This window comes from Erinaceus europaeus, chromosome 1 (genome assembly GCF_950295315.1).
Source record: "Erinaceus europaeus chromosome 1, mEriEur2.1, whole genome shotgun sequence".
Lineage (NCBI taxonomy): Eukaryota > Metazoa > Chordata > Mammalia > Eulipotyphla > Erinaceidae > Erinaceus > Erinaceus europaeus.
Genome location: NC_080162.1, coordinates 66,136,683 through 66,151,937, shown reverse-complemented (window position 1 = coordinate 66,151,937; position 15,255 = coordinate 66,136,683). Strand labels below are relative to the sequence as shown.

At 37.9% G+C, this 15,255-nt stretch overlaps 1 protein-coding gene across 2 annotated transcripts in view; it reads left to right on the top strand.

Moving 5' to 3' along the window:
* PLCB1 (phospholipase C beta 1) overlaps positions 1 to 15,255 on the top strand; it is an 805,117-nt gene that overhangs the window by 587,916 nt on the left and 201,946 nt on the right. For both annotated transcript variants that reach the window (XM_060186536.1, XM_060186537.1), the window contains exon 11: positions 7,877 to 8,034. In XM_060186536.1, coding sequence (XP_060042519.1) covers positions 7,877 to 8,034 — 158 coding nt within the window. The remainder of the gene's footprint in view (positions 1 to 7,876; positions 8,035 to 15,255) is intronic.

Here is a 15,255-nt window from a genome sequence, read left to right as displayed (position 1 = left end):
TGCATTTTCTTAAAATATATGCTTCAAGATTTATTTTTTATTTTAACACCAAATTTCTTCTATTTGTTCTTCAACATAAAAAAATTCAAGAAAGTATAAAGAAATACTATGAGAAGCTCTTGGAGTTTTTTGACACAACACTGTAATATGGGTCCGATATTTATCTGCTTCAATTTATCATTAAACCCTAGTTAGATTATAAATTCACAGGGACAGTAACATTCAGTAAGTAGTAATATAGTAGACTCAGAAATTGCATACTTTATAATGGTATTGGATATACTCAGTAAGATAGTTAAGCAGCTTCTTAGTATACAAGTAAATCTGTTCTACTTTTTAATAGCAGTGCAATTTTCTTGTAGGAGCCAGCATTTTTGATGAGCTGTTCTGATAACATTTGAATTCTTTACTTCCTTAAGCAAAGGGAGCTCTCCCTTAGTCTTTTTTTTTTTTTTCATTCCTTTTGTGAAGCTGAGATCTTTATTATAACAGACTTTGAGACAATTTTACATGGTTAATTGATTATATAGCTTCAGGGTCTTTGTAGATTGTTTTCTCAGCATTTCTTTTCTGCATATCTACAACATTTGTGTTTTTAAAATGTCCTAGTTTTTCGATAGAGAAAAGTGATTAAGCAAACCTACTTAATCAGCCTTTCATTGAATTTATTAGGACCCCAAGGAAGTCATGCTTCTATAGGATCATACCTTTGGTATGATTATATTGGGTGATATGCCATACATATAAATATATTTGAGAATAGATATAGCCCCACACTCCTTGGCTGTGTCTCCACCAAGTAGAGCTTCTCTTTGTTAAAGCCATTTTAATGGTTGTCATCAGTATGTTACCCTTTAATCATTTTTGGAAATAAGATTTTTTTCAGGGAAAAGATAAGCATTTATTGGGAGAAAGTAAGGACAGAAAAGGAGAAGAAATTACAAACCATGTAAATTAGAGAGAGAGAGAAAGAGAGAGGGAGAGAAAGAGATAGGTGTGAAAGCCTAAAAGGAGATTTATACAGAAGAGAAAGTCTCCAATGGAAAACCAGAGAATTCCATTTGTGTGGTGAGGTGTTCTGTCTTAACAGTTAATATAAATAATCTTTTAAAATAATTTATTAAGAAATCTTAAGGACCTAGAGATTGTTTACCCAGTAGAGTACACACTTCACAACATGCTTAAGGAACTCAGTTTGAGTCCCTGGTTACCACATGAGATCACCATATAAGTGGAATCTTCATGAGTGGTGAGAATAGTGCTTTGGTGTCTCTCCTATTTTTCTACTCTGCTTCTATATCAGTCTCTGGGGAAAAAAGGGGGGAAAAGCACATTGTTCTGGGAAATGGTAGAAGCATGCAGACATATATCCTCAACAAAACCTTGACAGGAAAAAATAAAACAAACAAATATTGGCTTCCACTTCTACTCTTAGGCTTTTAAATCCATTGATAATTATAATTCTCATCTCATCACTTTACTAGACTGTTTCAGTTTTGACCACATGGTTTTTTAACTTTGATGAAGGTTGTCAGATTTTTTCTTTTTTTTCTATATGGCTTATAAATTTTGGTGTCATGTCTATAAAACCATTGACTTAATTCATGTCCCAAAATGCATACTTACCTTTTCCTTTCTCCTATTCCTTCCTTCTTTCCTCCTTCTTCCCCCTCCTTTCCCTCCCTCCCTCCCTCTCTTTCTTTCTTTCTTTCTTTCTTCCTTTCTTTCCTTCTCCTTTTGTTGTTGTCACAATGGCTTTTTCAGATAGAAACAAAAAGTCAGACAGACAAAGGAGGAAAGGAAAGATAGTACAGTACTAAAGCTTCCCTCAGCAAAGTGGGGGCCAGACTTCAACCTGGGCCGCTTGCATGGCAAGCAGGCTCACTATCCCAGTGAGTTAATTTGATAACATTTGATGACCTTTATCTTTGCCTTTCTTTTTTTTAATTTTTATTTATTTATAGAAAGGAAACACTGATAAAACCATAGGATAAGAGGGGTACAACTCCACACAATTCCCACCACCAGAAATCTGTATCCCATCCCCTGTCACACTGATTGATTTACGTATATTAAACCATTCTTGTATCCCTGGGATAAACCCCACTTGGTCATGATGAACAGTCTTTTAAATATACTGCTGTATGCTGTTGGCCAGAATTTTGTTCAATATTTTAACATCTATGATCATCAGAGATATTGGTCTATAGTTTTCTTTTTTGGTTGTGTCCCTGTCTGCTTTTGGTATCAAACTGATGTTGGCTTCATAGCAGCTGGAAGGGAGCATTCCAGTGTCATCAATCTTCTGGAAGACTTTTAAAAGTAGATGTATTAGTTCATCTTTAAAGGTTTTGTAGAATTCATATGTAAAATTATCTGGTCCAGGACTTTTGTTTTAGGGAAAGTTCTTGATAACTGTTTCAATTTCATTAGCTGTGATGGGCCTGTTCATGTTATCTAGTTCCTCTTTACTGAATTTTGGAAGTTCGTAGGTATCTAGGAAATCATACATTCCTTCCAGGTTCTCTAGGTTGGTGGCATATAGTTGTTCATAGAAGCCTCACATGATATGTTGAGTTTTTTGCAGTGTTTGTTGTAATATCTCCTCTTTCATTTATGATCCAATTTATTTGGGTCTTCTCCCTTTTTGGTTTTGTGAGTCTGGCTAAAGGTTTGTCGATTTTGTTCACTCTTTCTAAGAACCAACATTTACTTTCGTTGATATTTTGTATGGCTTTCTTATTTTCAGTGTTATTATTTTCTGCCTTAACTTTAGTTATTTCTGTCATTCTGGTTGCTTTAGGTTCTTTTGTTCTTCTTCTAGGTATTTAAGATGTGCAATCAGGCTGTTTGTACTTTTTCTTAATGTCTAATCCGTGCTTTGATGGCTATATGAACTTCCCTCTCAGTGCCTTAGCTGTTTCTCAAATATTTTGATAGCTTGTGTCTTCATTTTCATTGAACTTGCAAAACATTTTTATTTCTTCCTTGATTTTCTCTTTGACCCAGTAGTTGTTAAGTAGTGTACTGTTGAGTTTCCACATTTGGGGACTATTACTAATCTTTTGTTGATTGTTAAGTGTTAGTTTAATTCCACTGTGGTCTGAGAAGATGCTTGGGATGATGTCAATGCTCTTGAATTTGCTGATGCTGTCTTTGTGGCCTAACATATGGTCTATCCTTGAGAATGACCCATGTGGACTTGAGTAAAATGTGTATTCTAGTTTCTTGGGATGAATGACTCTGAAAATGTCCAATAGTTCTAGTTTATCTATCTCCTCATTTATCTCCCTCGTATCTTTATTGATTATCTGCCTGGATGATCTGTCAAGTTGAGAGAGTGGGGTGTTGAAGTCCCCTACTATGACTGTGTTGCTGTTAATATATTGCTGTAGCTCTTTCAGTAGATATTTGATGTATTTAAGTGGCTTCTCATTGGGTGCATAGATGTTAATAATTGTGAAGTCCTCTTGATTAACTGATCCTCTGAGTATTAAGTAATGTCCATCCCTATCTTTTTAAATTTTATTGATTTTAAAGTCTATCATATCAGATGGCAAACGCTAGAAGAAGAATCATATCAGATAAGACAATAGCTGTTCTTGCCCTTTTTTGTGGGCCATTGGCTTGTATGATAGTTTTCCATCCTTTCATTTTGAGTCTGTATTTGTCTTGTTGAGTTAGGTGGGTTTCATATAGACAGCATATTGTTGGGTTGTGTTTTCTGATCCATATTCCTACTCAGTGCCTTTTAATAGGTGAATTCAGGCCATTGACATTTATTGATATCAAATATTGAAGCTATTTTAATGCCACTCTTGTAGATTTTTAGAGTGTTCTGATATAGGGCCTATTTATGGTGGTCTGACTGTTCATAGGAGACCTTTCAGAACTTCTTTCAGGGCAGGCTTGGTGATAGTTGATTCTTTCAACTGTTGCTTGTCTGAGAAGGTTTTTATGCCTCCATCTAGTCTGAATGACAGTCTAGCAGGATACAATAGCCATGGTTGAAAGCCTTTCTCGTTGAGCACTCAATAGATATCTTGCCATTCTCTTCTGGCCTGTAGTGTTTGTGTGGAGAAGTATGCTGCTAATCTGTTGGGTTTTCCTTTGTAGGTGACTCTGTTTTTCTCTTGCAGCATTCAGGATCCTTTTTTTTTTTTTATCCTTATTCCTTTCCCTTCTAAATATGATGTGTCTTGGTGTCTTTAAATCTGGGTTAATTCTGTTTGGGACCCTCTGGGCTTCTTGAACCTTTATGTCTTTGATGTTATCTAGACTAGACTAGAGAAGTTCTCAGCTATTATGTCCTAAATAATGCTTTCTTCCACTCCCTCTCCTACTTTCTGGTAAGCCAATAATGCATATATTATTTCTTTTGAACTCATCCTATAGGTCTCTTTTGTTGTTTTTAATATCTCTTAATCTCATTTTGAGATCTCTTACTTCTTTTTTAGTTGTCTCTAGTTCATCCTCATCTTGCTAATCAGCCTCATGTATTCTATTCTCCTTCCCCTCCACTGTTTTCTGGAGTTCCATCTATTTTGTTAGCCTGTTCTGATACTGTTTTAGCTTGTTCAGCTAGTTGTCTTCTTACCTCAGCAATTTCTACTTTCTGCTCTCTAATAACCTTGAGAATAATTAGTGTTTTCTTCCAGGGTCTCACTTGTTGTTTCTGCGTTTCTGATGACAATTCTTTCAAACTCTTTACTCACTCCTGTGACTACTTCTTTAACTAGTGTTTGGATGCTGAACTCATTATTTTGTGCTTCAACCTTTGGGGACTATTAGCTGGACACTTGCCCTGGTTCATTTCTCCAGTATTTCTTCTTGTTGGTTTAATCATTTTATATAGTATTCTATGAGGTCCCTCTCTCAGTACTTTTCAAATTACTGATTACTCTTGTCTGGATTGACTTGTGTCTAAGTTAGGTAATTAAAGTGTTCACAGTTGTGGAAATTAACAGTTGTTTCAATAGTATTTTAATCCTTGAGTTGGAGCACAATGGCTTAAAAGCCTCTTTTGTTCTTTTTCTTCCCTATAGGCTATGGGAGCCTGAGGGCTTTTAAAGTATATTTAAGCTTCTTAGCTTAATCCCTCACTCCTGACCAAGAGATATAGCAGGTTGTGACAGAGATAATCCAGTGGTTATGCAAAGAGACTCTCACAGCCCTACCACTAGGCTACTGAGTTATAGATCTTCTCTGGGGTTTCCTGGTTAGTTCTCTGTCCCCTGGTGTCAGCACAGAGCCTCCCTGCCGCTGCTCCAGCTTCTGAGTGCAGCAGCAATGGAGACTTACAGTTGCATTTGGTGAGTCTCAGGGGTGTCCTCTCCTCCCTTCAGCAGTCCCATTGTTGGTGAAACAGACTGGAGGCGGTGTCTCAACTGGTAAACTGCCAGACTGTTACCAGCCACTTAATCTCTTCCTAGGCCCCTCTCTGTCCACAAGCCACACGTGTTTGCACTTACTAGTGATTTGGTGGGTTCCTGAAGTCGTTCTAGTCCTGTCTTGTTGCAGTCCTAGGTGGTCTCCTTTGGAATTCCTAGTTGACCTGGGAGAAGAGAGGAGAGAAACACAGTGCTGCTGCTTCATAGCCCCACCTCTTCATGTGTTTTTTAACTATTGTTCTCGGGGCTATTGCTAAGTCTTGGTAGTTGCAGAAATAATCCATTGCTCCTGACGGCTACTATTTACTTTTTTTCCCCTTTTCTTTTTTTCATTGTTAGGATAGAAAGAAATTGAGAGGGAAGAGAAAAATGGTAGATAGATAGATAGATAGATAGATAGATAGATAGATAGATAGATAGATAGATGATAGATAGGGCTGCAGCATTGTTTCACCACTCATGAAGCTTCCACTCTTCATGTAGGGAATCGTGACTTGAACCTGGGTCCATACACACGACAACATGTGTGCTCAAGTGGGTTCACCACCACATATCCTCTCTATTACTATTATTTTTACATCTCATTATGATAGTAAACTACTGTCTTGATTACTGTAGTTTTTAATTAAGTTACAATGTTGAGAAGTGTGAATCTTTCATCTGTGTTTTTATTTTTCAAGGTAGGTTTGACTCTTCGGACTTTGTTACTTTTCTAAATGACTTTTAGGGGGGGTCAATTTGTGGGGAAAAAAATCAGAATTTTGAAAGGCTGTTTACCTATAGGCCATTGGGGCGAACAATGCCACTAACAATTTGAAGTATGACATTTCTTCATCATGCATTTTATTCAGTTGTTTACTTTCTTTCAATGATATTTGTAATGATTAGAGTTTAATTTTACATTTCATTTGTTAAAGGAATAAGAAGGAGTCTCATTTAAAAAGAGATTGTTGGGAGTTGAGCAATGGCACACTGGTTCAGGACACACATTATCATGCACAATGACCCAGGTTCAAGCCCCCACACCTCACCTGCAGGGGAAAAGCTTCATAAGTAGTGAAGCAGGTCTGCAGTTCTCTCTCCCTCTCTATCTCCTCCTCCCCTTTTAATTTCTTTCTGTCTCATATAATAAAAGAGAAGGAACAAAAAAATGGGGAAATGACTTCAGTGGATTCATAGTGCAGGGACCAAGCCACAACAATTAACCTGATGGCAATTAAAAATAAATAATAACTACTTAATTAAATAATGACTTTTTAATATAAAGGTACTATTTAGTTTTTTCAGAATGTATGCCTTAAGCAAAAACAGCAAAGAGGTTTCTTGTTTATAGAATAGCCCATCAAGGCAGCTAACAGGATCACTTACCTGGTGGTACATCTGCCCTGTCATGCACACCACCCAACCCCAATACACCACATGAAAGTGTACCACCAGTTAACAAAAAATGAAAGTGGTGTATTGACTCTTGAATTGTTATGACTGTGGTATTCTTCCCTCTCTGTCTTTCTTGGTATGTTTCTCTGTATCTGACAAAACTTGGCCCAAAGTGGTAAAACTGCACATACATGAGGCTAAATATGTCAGAAACATTGCTCCTTAATATTAGCTCCCTAAATGTCAGGCAGTAGGAGTATAAGGCTGCCTACATTTATAACCTCAGATATTGTATCTACTAACTTTAGAGACTTGAGTGAATAAACTACTCTAAATAAGTTTTGTATGTTTTTTTATTTATTTTATTTATTTATTCCCTTTTTGTTGCCCTTGTTGTTTTATCATTGTAATTACTATTGTTGTTGTTATTATTGATGTCATTTCTGGATAGGAAAGAGAGAAATGGAGAGAGGATGGGAAGACAGAGGGGGAGAGAAAGATAGACACCTGCAAACCTGCTTCACTGCCTGTGAAACTACTCCCCTGCAGGTGGGGATCCGGGGACTTGAACCGGGATCCTTCAACTGGTCCTTGCACTTTGCGCCACATGCACTTAACCCGCTGCGCTACCGCCCAACTCCCGTATGTTTGTTTTTGACTGAAGCAGTACTCAACTCAGCCAGCTGGTGGTGCTGGGAAGTGAGTTTTGCACCTTGAGTATGCAAGTCCTGTGCACTAGTGGTTTGCTGTCTCCCCATTCCTGAAAAACAGATATTTTAAGAAAATATAGTTAAACTGAAGCATTTTTGTAAAGATTAAACATGGTAATACTTGAAAAATCCAAAGAATTATAACTGGCACATGGTATGCCATTAATTCTGTTTTTGTAACAATGTCCTTATTCTTCTTTTCTCTCTTCCACTCAAACCACTGCCAGGGAGTCACAATTACATTTGGGATTGTGCCATTACCCTTTTGTAAGCTGAGGCAGTGGAAAGGCTGATGACAATTGCTCAAGTTATAAAATGCTGCTTTTCCATTGTAGAATAACTTTTTTTTTTAAAGATTCTATCAGTCTTTGCTTCCTATGTTTTCTTTGTATTTTACAGCTGGCCAGCTGGCTGGAAACTCCTCTGTTGAGATGTATCGCCAAGTGCTCCTGTCTGGTTGTCGCTGTGTGGAGCTGGACTGCTGGAAGGGACGGACAGCAGAAGAGGAACCAGTCATCACTCATGGGTTCACCATGACGACTGAGATATCCTTCAAGGTAGAATGAATGAATATTGCTAAGAGGGTGGCTGCTTGAGGTCAAGTCTCCTATGATAGAAAATCCCACTTCAGGTCTTAAAATATGATGCCAGAGGAAAACCTCATGGCAGTTGAATTATTGTGTGGAAAACTGAGAAATGTTGCACATGTACAAACTACTATATTTTGTTGCTGATTGTAAACCATTAATCCCCCCCAATAAGGAAAAAAGAAAAGAAAACCCCACTTCATAACCTTAGAGCATAGAATTCAGCAGCTTGTTATTGATAGATAGTTGGCATAGGGTTATTGCTGATGCCAACCAACTTCTATGGAAACTGTTGAATGAAAGGAAATATTAACTCAATTGTCTATTGTTTAGCACTCATTCTTTTTTCTTTACATTTTATCATTAACAAACAGAACACAAATAGCAAAGATTACATGTATTTTATTTCTATACTTTAATTAGTGAATAAAAAGCATCCATTTACAACACTACATGTAGGAGTGGGAAGTGTCACAGCTGGTTGAGCACACATGTTATTGTGCACAAGGATCTGGTTTCAAGTCCTTGGTACCTGCCTGCAGGAAGGAGGCTTCCTGAGTGGTGAACCAGGGCTGCAAGTGTCTTTCTTTCTCCTCTATGTTCCGTTTCTTCTCAATTTCTCCCTTACCTATCAAGTGAAAGAAGAAAAGGAAAGGAAAGGAAAGGAAAGGAAAGGAAAGGAAAGGAAAGGAAAGGAAAGGAAAGGAAAGGAAAGGAAAGGAAAGGAAAGGAAAGGAAAGGAAAGGAAGAGAGAAGAAGGAGAGGAAGAAAGGAAAAAATGGCTGCCAGGAGCAGTGGATTCATCATGCAGACACTGAGCTCTGTCAATAACCTCAAGCACAATAAGAAGAAAATAAATTGAATAATGAAAAATAATTACATCTAAATCAAGAAATAGAAACTTTTTTCTTTAAACTAGAAACTTATCAGCACCACAGAAGTACCTCAAGTACCCATTCCCATCAGAATGGCTTCCTTTCTAATACAGAATGTTTGTTACATTTTTGTTTACATGGAATGTGTTTATATATTGTTTTTCAATAATTATATATGGACATAATAAGCTCATATTTATATTCACATGATATTCTTTATTCCTATGATACTAGAATGAAAGACTATTGTATGGCAACTTTTGGCACAAACCTTTCAGCGAAAAAATTCCTAGGAACACATCTTTAATCCGGTTGGGTTTTGGCTTATGCAGCAAGGGAGTACACTTGTTATGGGGCATTGTGAGGTCTCAGTAAAAGCATTAGAAAGGACTTGCAAGATTCAAGCTTGTGTTAAGTGTTTTGGTCAAGGGTTCAAATAAACAAGACTTTTTACTATGACTTAAGTGTTGTCAGTAAATATAAATAATTCGTGTTAGGTATCTTAATAAATCTATCTAGAAATCCCAACTAATAGTATGATTTGATGAAGAAGCTCCAATCACCCCTATTCAGAAATGAGAGTTTGCTTGGCCAGCTCCTCTTTTCACCTGTTGTTCCACTATAGACCTAAAAGGCTTTAGATTCACTCTTAGGGATATTCAAGCAACAAAATCTCAGCTTTCTTTATACCCAATACCCGTTGCAAACATGCGTCCCTAGGAGCTTGGAACTTTTAGAGGGAGCCTGGAGCCCTCACTAACTATAAAGTTAACTATAAAAAAAAGGATGTTTGAATTTTAGAATTTTAGGGAGCATGTTCTCTTCACTGACTCCGACTTCTCACCATTTTGGAACGGAATCATTGGAGAAGAACTAGAGACAACTTCTAGAGCAGGTTGTCATGTTACAGGCCCCAGTCTCTAGCTTTTAACTTTGAGGCACTGAGGCACTAAATATTTTCTCATATTTATTATGAGAAAATAAATACTAATCACTTGTGAGAGCTGCAAAAGGGAAGCAAAGTTTTCACAAGAATGTTGTTTTAATTGAGACAAATGGATTTCTTTTTTATCAAAGGGACTATTTTGACAGCAGTAAAATGTGTTCAATGGTATTATAATTAGTACTTTAAATATATTTTACACTATTATGTCTAGAAAAATTGTCTTTTCATGATTTATTAAACCTAGGATATAGTGAAATCATTTCAGAAACATACTACTCTTTACTAAGTTTAACAACAATGTCTAATATAGAGTTGACCTTTATTCTAATTTGAAAAAAAATCTTTGAAAGTTTCATGTGCTCCTGAAATTGAACACTCTTAGGACTTTTGATTTTCTTCAGAAAGTTCATGGGTATTTGTTTTATTTCTCTAGAATTCCTCCCACACACACACACCCCTCTCAGCTTCTGCTGTTGTCCCTTGTTAGCTGTCTAAGACTCTAAGATAAAGAGATAAACTATACGGGACAGAGACAGCTTACCCAGTAAATTTTGTACCTTGCCATGCACAAAGCCCAGGTTTGAGTATAGTAGTAGACCATGCTAAGGCACTGGAGGAAATTGTGTTTTCTCTCTCTCTCTTTAAAAAAAAAAAAAGTGACTCATAATGGTGAAGTCATATATGCATAATATCCTGGACCTAATAAAAATACCACCCTAAGCTGGTGGGGTTTTATAAGAAAAAAATGAGGTGGGGTAGGGAACAGATGACTCCTGTGGGGTGACTGCACTATAGATTCATGTGTCTTAATGAATGAAGATAATACTTCAAAGGGAGACGGAATGGAATGCCATTTTCAAAAAGTGCGATTTCATTAATATATAAAATAGAGAATTTCACATGAGAGAGAAAAGTCACAACACCACTAAGGTACATGCAGTGTTGTGGTTCAGACTGGGAGCCTATACATCCTACACTCTAGCAATTCAGTAATTTTTCCAGCTGTAAGAGCATGCTTTTTCCTCATAGAGCTGTTTCTTAGTCGTAAGACTTGACCTTGTGCACTGACCCACTGCCAAGAGAGTCCGCCTACCCTTTGCCCACTCAGACTCCACATGAGGAACAATTATATTTTCTTTAAAAATTTAAATCCTAAAGTTAGTTTGAGTTAGTTCCCTGAGGGTAAGCAGGAGGAGCAAAAGAGTTTAAATAAACACCAAGCACATTCAAAGACATATTTATTTTATGCTGAGAACTGGCTTCTTGGCCTCAGCCACCAAGTCAGCTTAGAGTGACTCTCCCTGTGCACTTAACTGTACAAGTGGTTCTTCAATTGCATCTGTGATCCCAGAGTCACAGATTGAATGACTAGCTATCCCTGGCCTCTGAAAGCACAGTTTATCCATATCCACATACTTGCGGGCAAATTCTAAGACTAAAAGACTAAATCTAGCCCAGACTACTGCTTCCTCTGCCTGAAGAGAACTTCTCTAAACTCACTGTCCTGAGATGAGTCTGAGGAGTAGAAATTACAATCCGTTATATAGACAAATATACAGAAACAAGAGTTTATTGCCTCAGGTCGTGGACATAGGTAGGGCTAGAACCGAGAATCCAATTACCAAGTTGCTACCCTATAAGCCCTTATGAAAACTGAATATTTAAAAGAAAAATACTATAATATTTATAAAGAATTGTAATTACAACTGAATGTGTCAAGATCAATAAATTACATTTTAAAACTTGATTAAAGCAAAGCTTTCTAGAGAATAAATTCTGCAATAAAATCTGAAAAGAAAAAAAAGAAATATTGTTGATGAAAAATTTTAGGACTAGAAATATTATTTTTCAAAATTTATCTAAAAATACTTTGTTTAATTTAATTTTAATTTTTTAAATTTCTTTATTGGGGGATTAATGGTTTAGACTCAACAGTAAAATACAATAGTTTGTACATGCATGACATTTCCCAGTTTTCTACATAACTTCAACCCCCACTAGGTTCTCCTCTGCTATCATGTTCCAGGACCTGAACCCTCCCTACTCCAACCCCAGAATCTTTTACTTTGGTTCAATATGCCAACAGAAGTTTATTATTTTATTTTTTATATTTATTTATTTTCCCTTTTGTTGACCTTGTTTTTTTTATTGTTGTTGTAGTTATTGCTGTTGTTATTGATGTCATCGTTGTTAAATAGGACAGAGAGAAATGGAAAGAGGAAGGGAAGACAGAAATGGGGAGAGAAAGATAGACACCTGCAGACCTGCTTCACCGCCTATGAAGCGACTCCCCTGCAGGTGGAGAGCAGAGACAGGGATCCTTAAGCCCGTCCTTGCACTTGGTGCCACGTGTGCTTGACCCGCTGCGCTACCGCCGGACTCCCAGTTTATTATTTTTATGACACAGTTTATCTGTTCTTCCTATGCAATCTGGAAACCTCTTGTGTGGTAGCTCCTGAAATCCAAAGTTCCTACTGCCATTTACTGTATATTTACCGTATGGCACACAGTAAGTAATAGGTTATTTTGTAGAAACCGGACATGCTATAATTCAACCACTTCATGAGGATTTTTAATTATTATTATTATTAATGTGCCTTCTATTTTTGTTTATTATTTTTCCCTGTCACTTTTTATTTGTTCCTTTTTCTCACTGCCTTGGACTTGCTAGTAGTCATGGCATAGTAATTTGCACTTGGTCTTCATTCTCTCTGCTCCCACTCCATCTATTTCCTCCCTCTCTCAGCCCCACTCCACTGTCACCCACCTGCATAGCCTATCCCTAGGCAGTGCGTTTTTCTCTTCTCAGGCAGAATCCTTTATAACTACTAATTGCACTAGGTGGAAAACTTGATAATATGATCAAATATACAATGAAAATACAATACATTTGAGTCACTAAGTCATGCATTTCTGAAAATAAAGCTTCATTTGTAGGAATAATAATTTAGCATACAAATTTACAGCTGCATAAATGCTCATATAAAATGAAAATCTAAATTTTCCCTGCTGTTGTCTGTCAAAGATAAAGGATTTCAAGGGCAGTTTTTCCCACTGGAGGTTAGTAATTGAGCCATATGGTTTATAAATTATTGACTCTAGTGTTATAACTCCGTGTAAAACAGTTTTGCTTAATAAGGAGCAATTAAGTAGTAACGTACTTTCTATTTCTATTTCTTTGATTCCTTTTTTAATTTTTTTAAATTAAAAAATTAAAAATAAAATGGAAATATTGAAAAGACCATAGGGGAAGAGGGGTACAGTTCCACAAAATTCCCACCACCAGAACTCGATGTCCCATCCCTTCCCTTGAAAGCTTTCCTATTCTTTATCCCTCTGGGAGTATGGACCCAGAATCATATTATGAGGTACAGAAGGTAGAAGGTCTGTCTTCTGTAATTGCTTCTCTGCTGAACAGGGGCTTTGGTAGGTTAACCCATACACCCAACCTGTTTCTGTTTTTCCCTAGTGGGGCAAGGCTCTGGGGAGGCAGGGCTCCAGGACACATTGGTGGGGTCTTCTACCCAGGAAAGTCAGGTTGGCATCATAATATCATCTGGAGCTTGGTGACTGAAAAAGCGTTAAGATATAAAGCCGAACAATTTGTTAAGTAATCAGGAACCTAAAGGCAAGAATATAGCACATGAGATTAGGGGTTTATATTCTGGAAAAAGCTAGTAGGTCTATTTTAGGTATATTCCAAGGGGCCCATGACTTTATTAGTTTTTGCCTGAGCCTGGCAGCTAATATGCACGTGAACCAAAGGTATTGTCTAGGGAGGTGGTGTCAGAATTGGAAAAAGGACTAGAAAGCTGGATCAGGGAAGCTTCCAAATATGAGAAAAGCATATAAATATTGTTAACTACAAACCCTATCGACCTGGGGCCCACATTTGTCAGAGGAGCCTGTGTTACATCTCTGCATCCCTGTAGGTCTGAGCTCACATTCTGTGGTCACAGTTAGGAACATTCCAGGCTACACTAAGTTCAGGACCCATTTTCCTTGAGTGGTAGAGTATGTTGCCCAACTTCCTTTTATAGAGTGGAATAGTCCCTACCATCACTGATCCACATTGAGAGCAAAGTCCTATAGGGTCCCATGAAAGGGTCCATTATGTTGTTCCTGATGGAGATGACCAGTGGCTGTGGAGAGAGGGATCTCTTAGAGGTCAAGGCTCATCATGGCTGTGTGGGAATCCCAGGACTTCCTGACTAGGGCTTCAGGTGATGGGGTGGCCTGGTAGTGACTAAAGAATCATCATTAAAGTATGATGGTCTCTTACCCTTATCCATCTTTTGTAGTTCTTACTTTGTCTGACAAGGTTATCAAGTTAGCCTTGGAGTGATTGAGGGAAGTGAGTTAGGTAGTAGGTGAGGAGGGTATCTAGGTCTAAGTAGAAACTATCTGACTGGGTACTCTACCTTATGGATACATGTGTACTTATGCCCTATCTCATGGATCCTGGTTTATATCTAGGTTTTGAGGCTTTGTTAGGAAGTGTACCACGCAAAATGGGACCAAAGAGTTCTATGAGGTAGGAAAGGTGTCACCAGAGTAATGAAGCTGGAGGGTTGATATTCCACACCTGACATCTCTGGAAACAGTCCAAAGTGAAACATGCCAAGATGGTACTGGTTGCATTGAATAGTTTAGGATGAGAAGATGCAGTATCAATTTGGTGTGAATTGAGAGAAGCATGCAGGAAAGTGAGCCCCACCCCAGAGGTTCCAGGACTGGGAGAAATCTGGGTTTTATAGAGAATGGGGAAGGATCCTGCTGTCTTGGGGTTTAAGAAGGCAATAGATAGTTATTGCTATAACCAAATTACTTGGCAATTGGGTTGATTTTGAAAATCCCTTTGTTAGGATTTGCTGTGTCAAACAAGACCTCACCATAATATATATCCTGTAATGCTATTTACGTATAGCTGAATCTTATAAAGTGACACCACCAGTTGCTTCTGTTCTCCCTGTTTTAAGATTATAGGTGATTTAATATTTCAAAAAAAAAGAGGCATTATTAGAGGGGGTCAGGCAGTAGCACAATGAGTTAAGCGCACATGATGCAAAGTGCAAGGACCAGCTTAGGGATCCTGGTTAGAGTCCCCAGCACCCCACCTTCAGGGGATGTCGAGCTGTGCTGCGGAAAAGAGAGAGAGGAGATCCGGAGCGAAGAGGGAACACAAATCTTTTTTGCGCTGGCACCTCAGAGTTGGGTGAGAGAGAAGCGGCTTGGGCCACGTGGAGGTAGCAAAAATGGCCGCCTCACACAGCAACCTTCCCTGCATCTAACCACCGAAGTGAAGGGCTGGCAAGAGAGAGAGGTGCAGAAGAAGAAGAGCTTTTATGGGAGTAGCTCTCCTGAGAATGG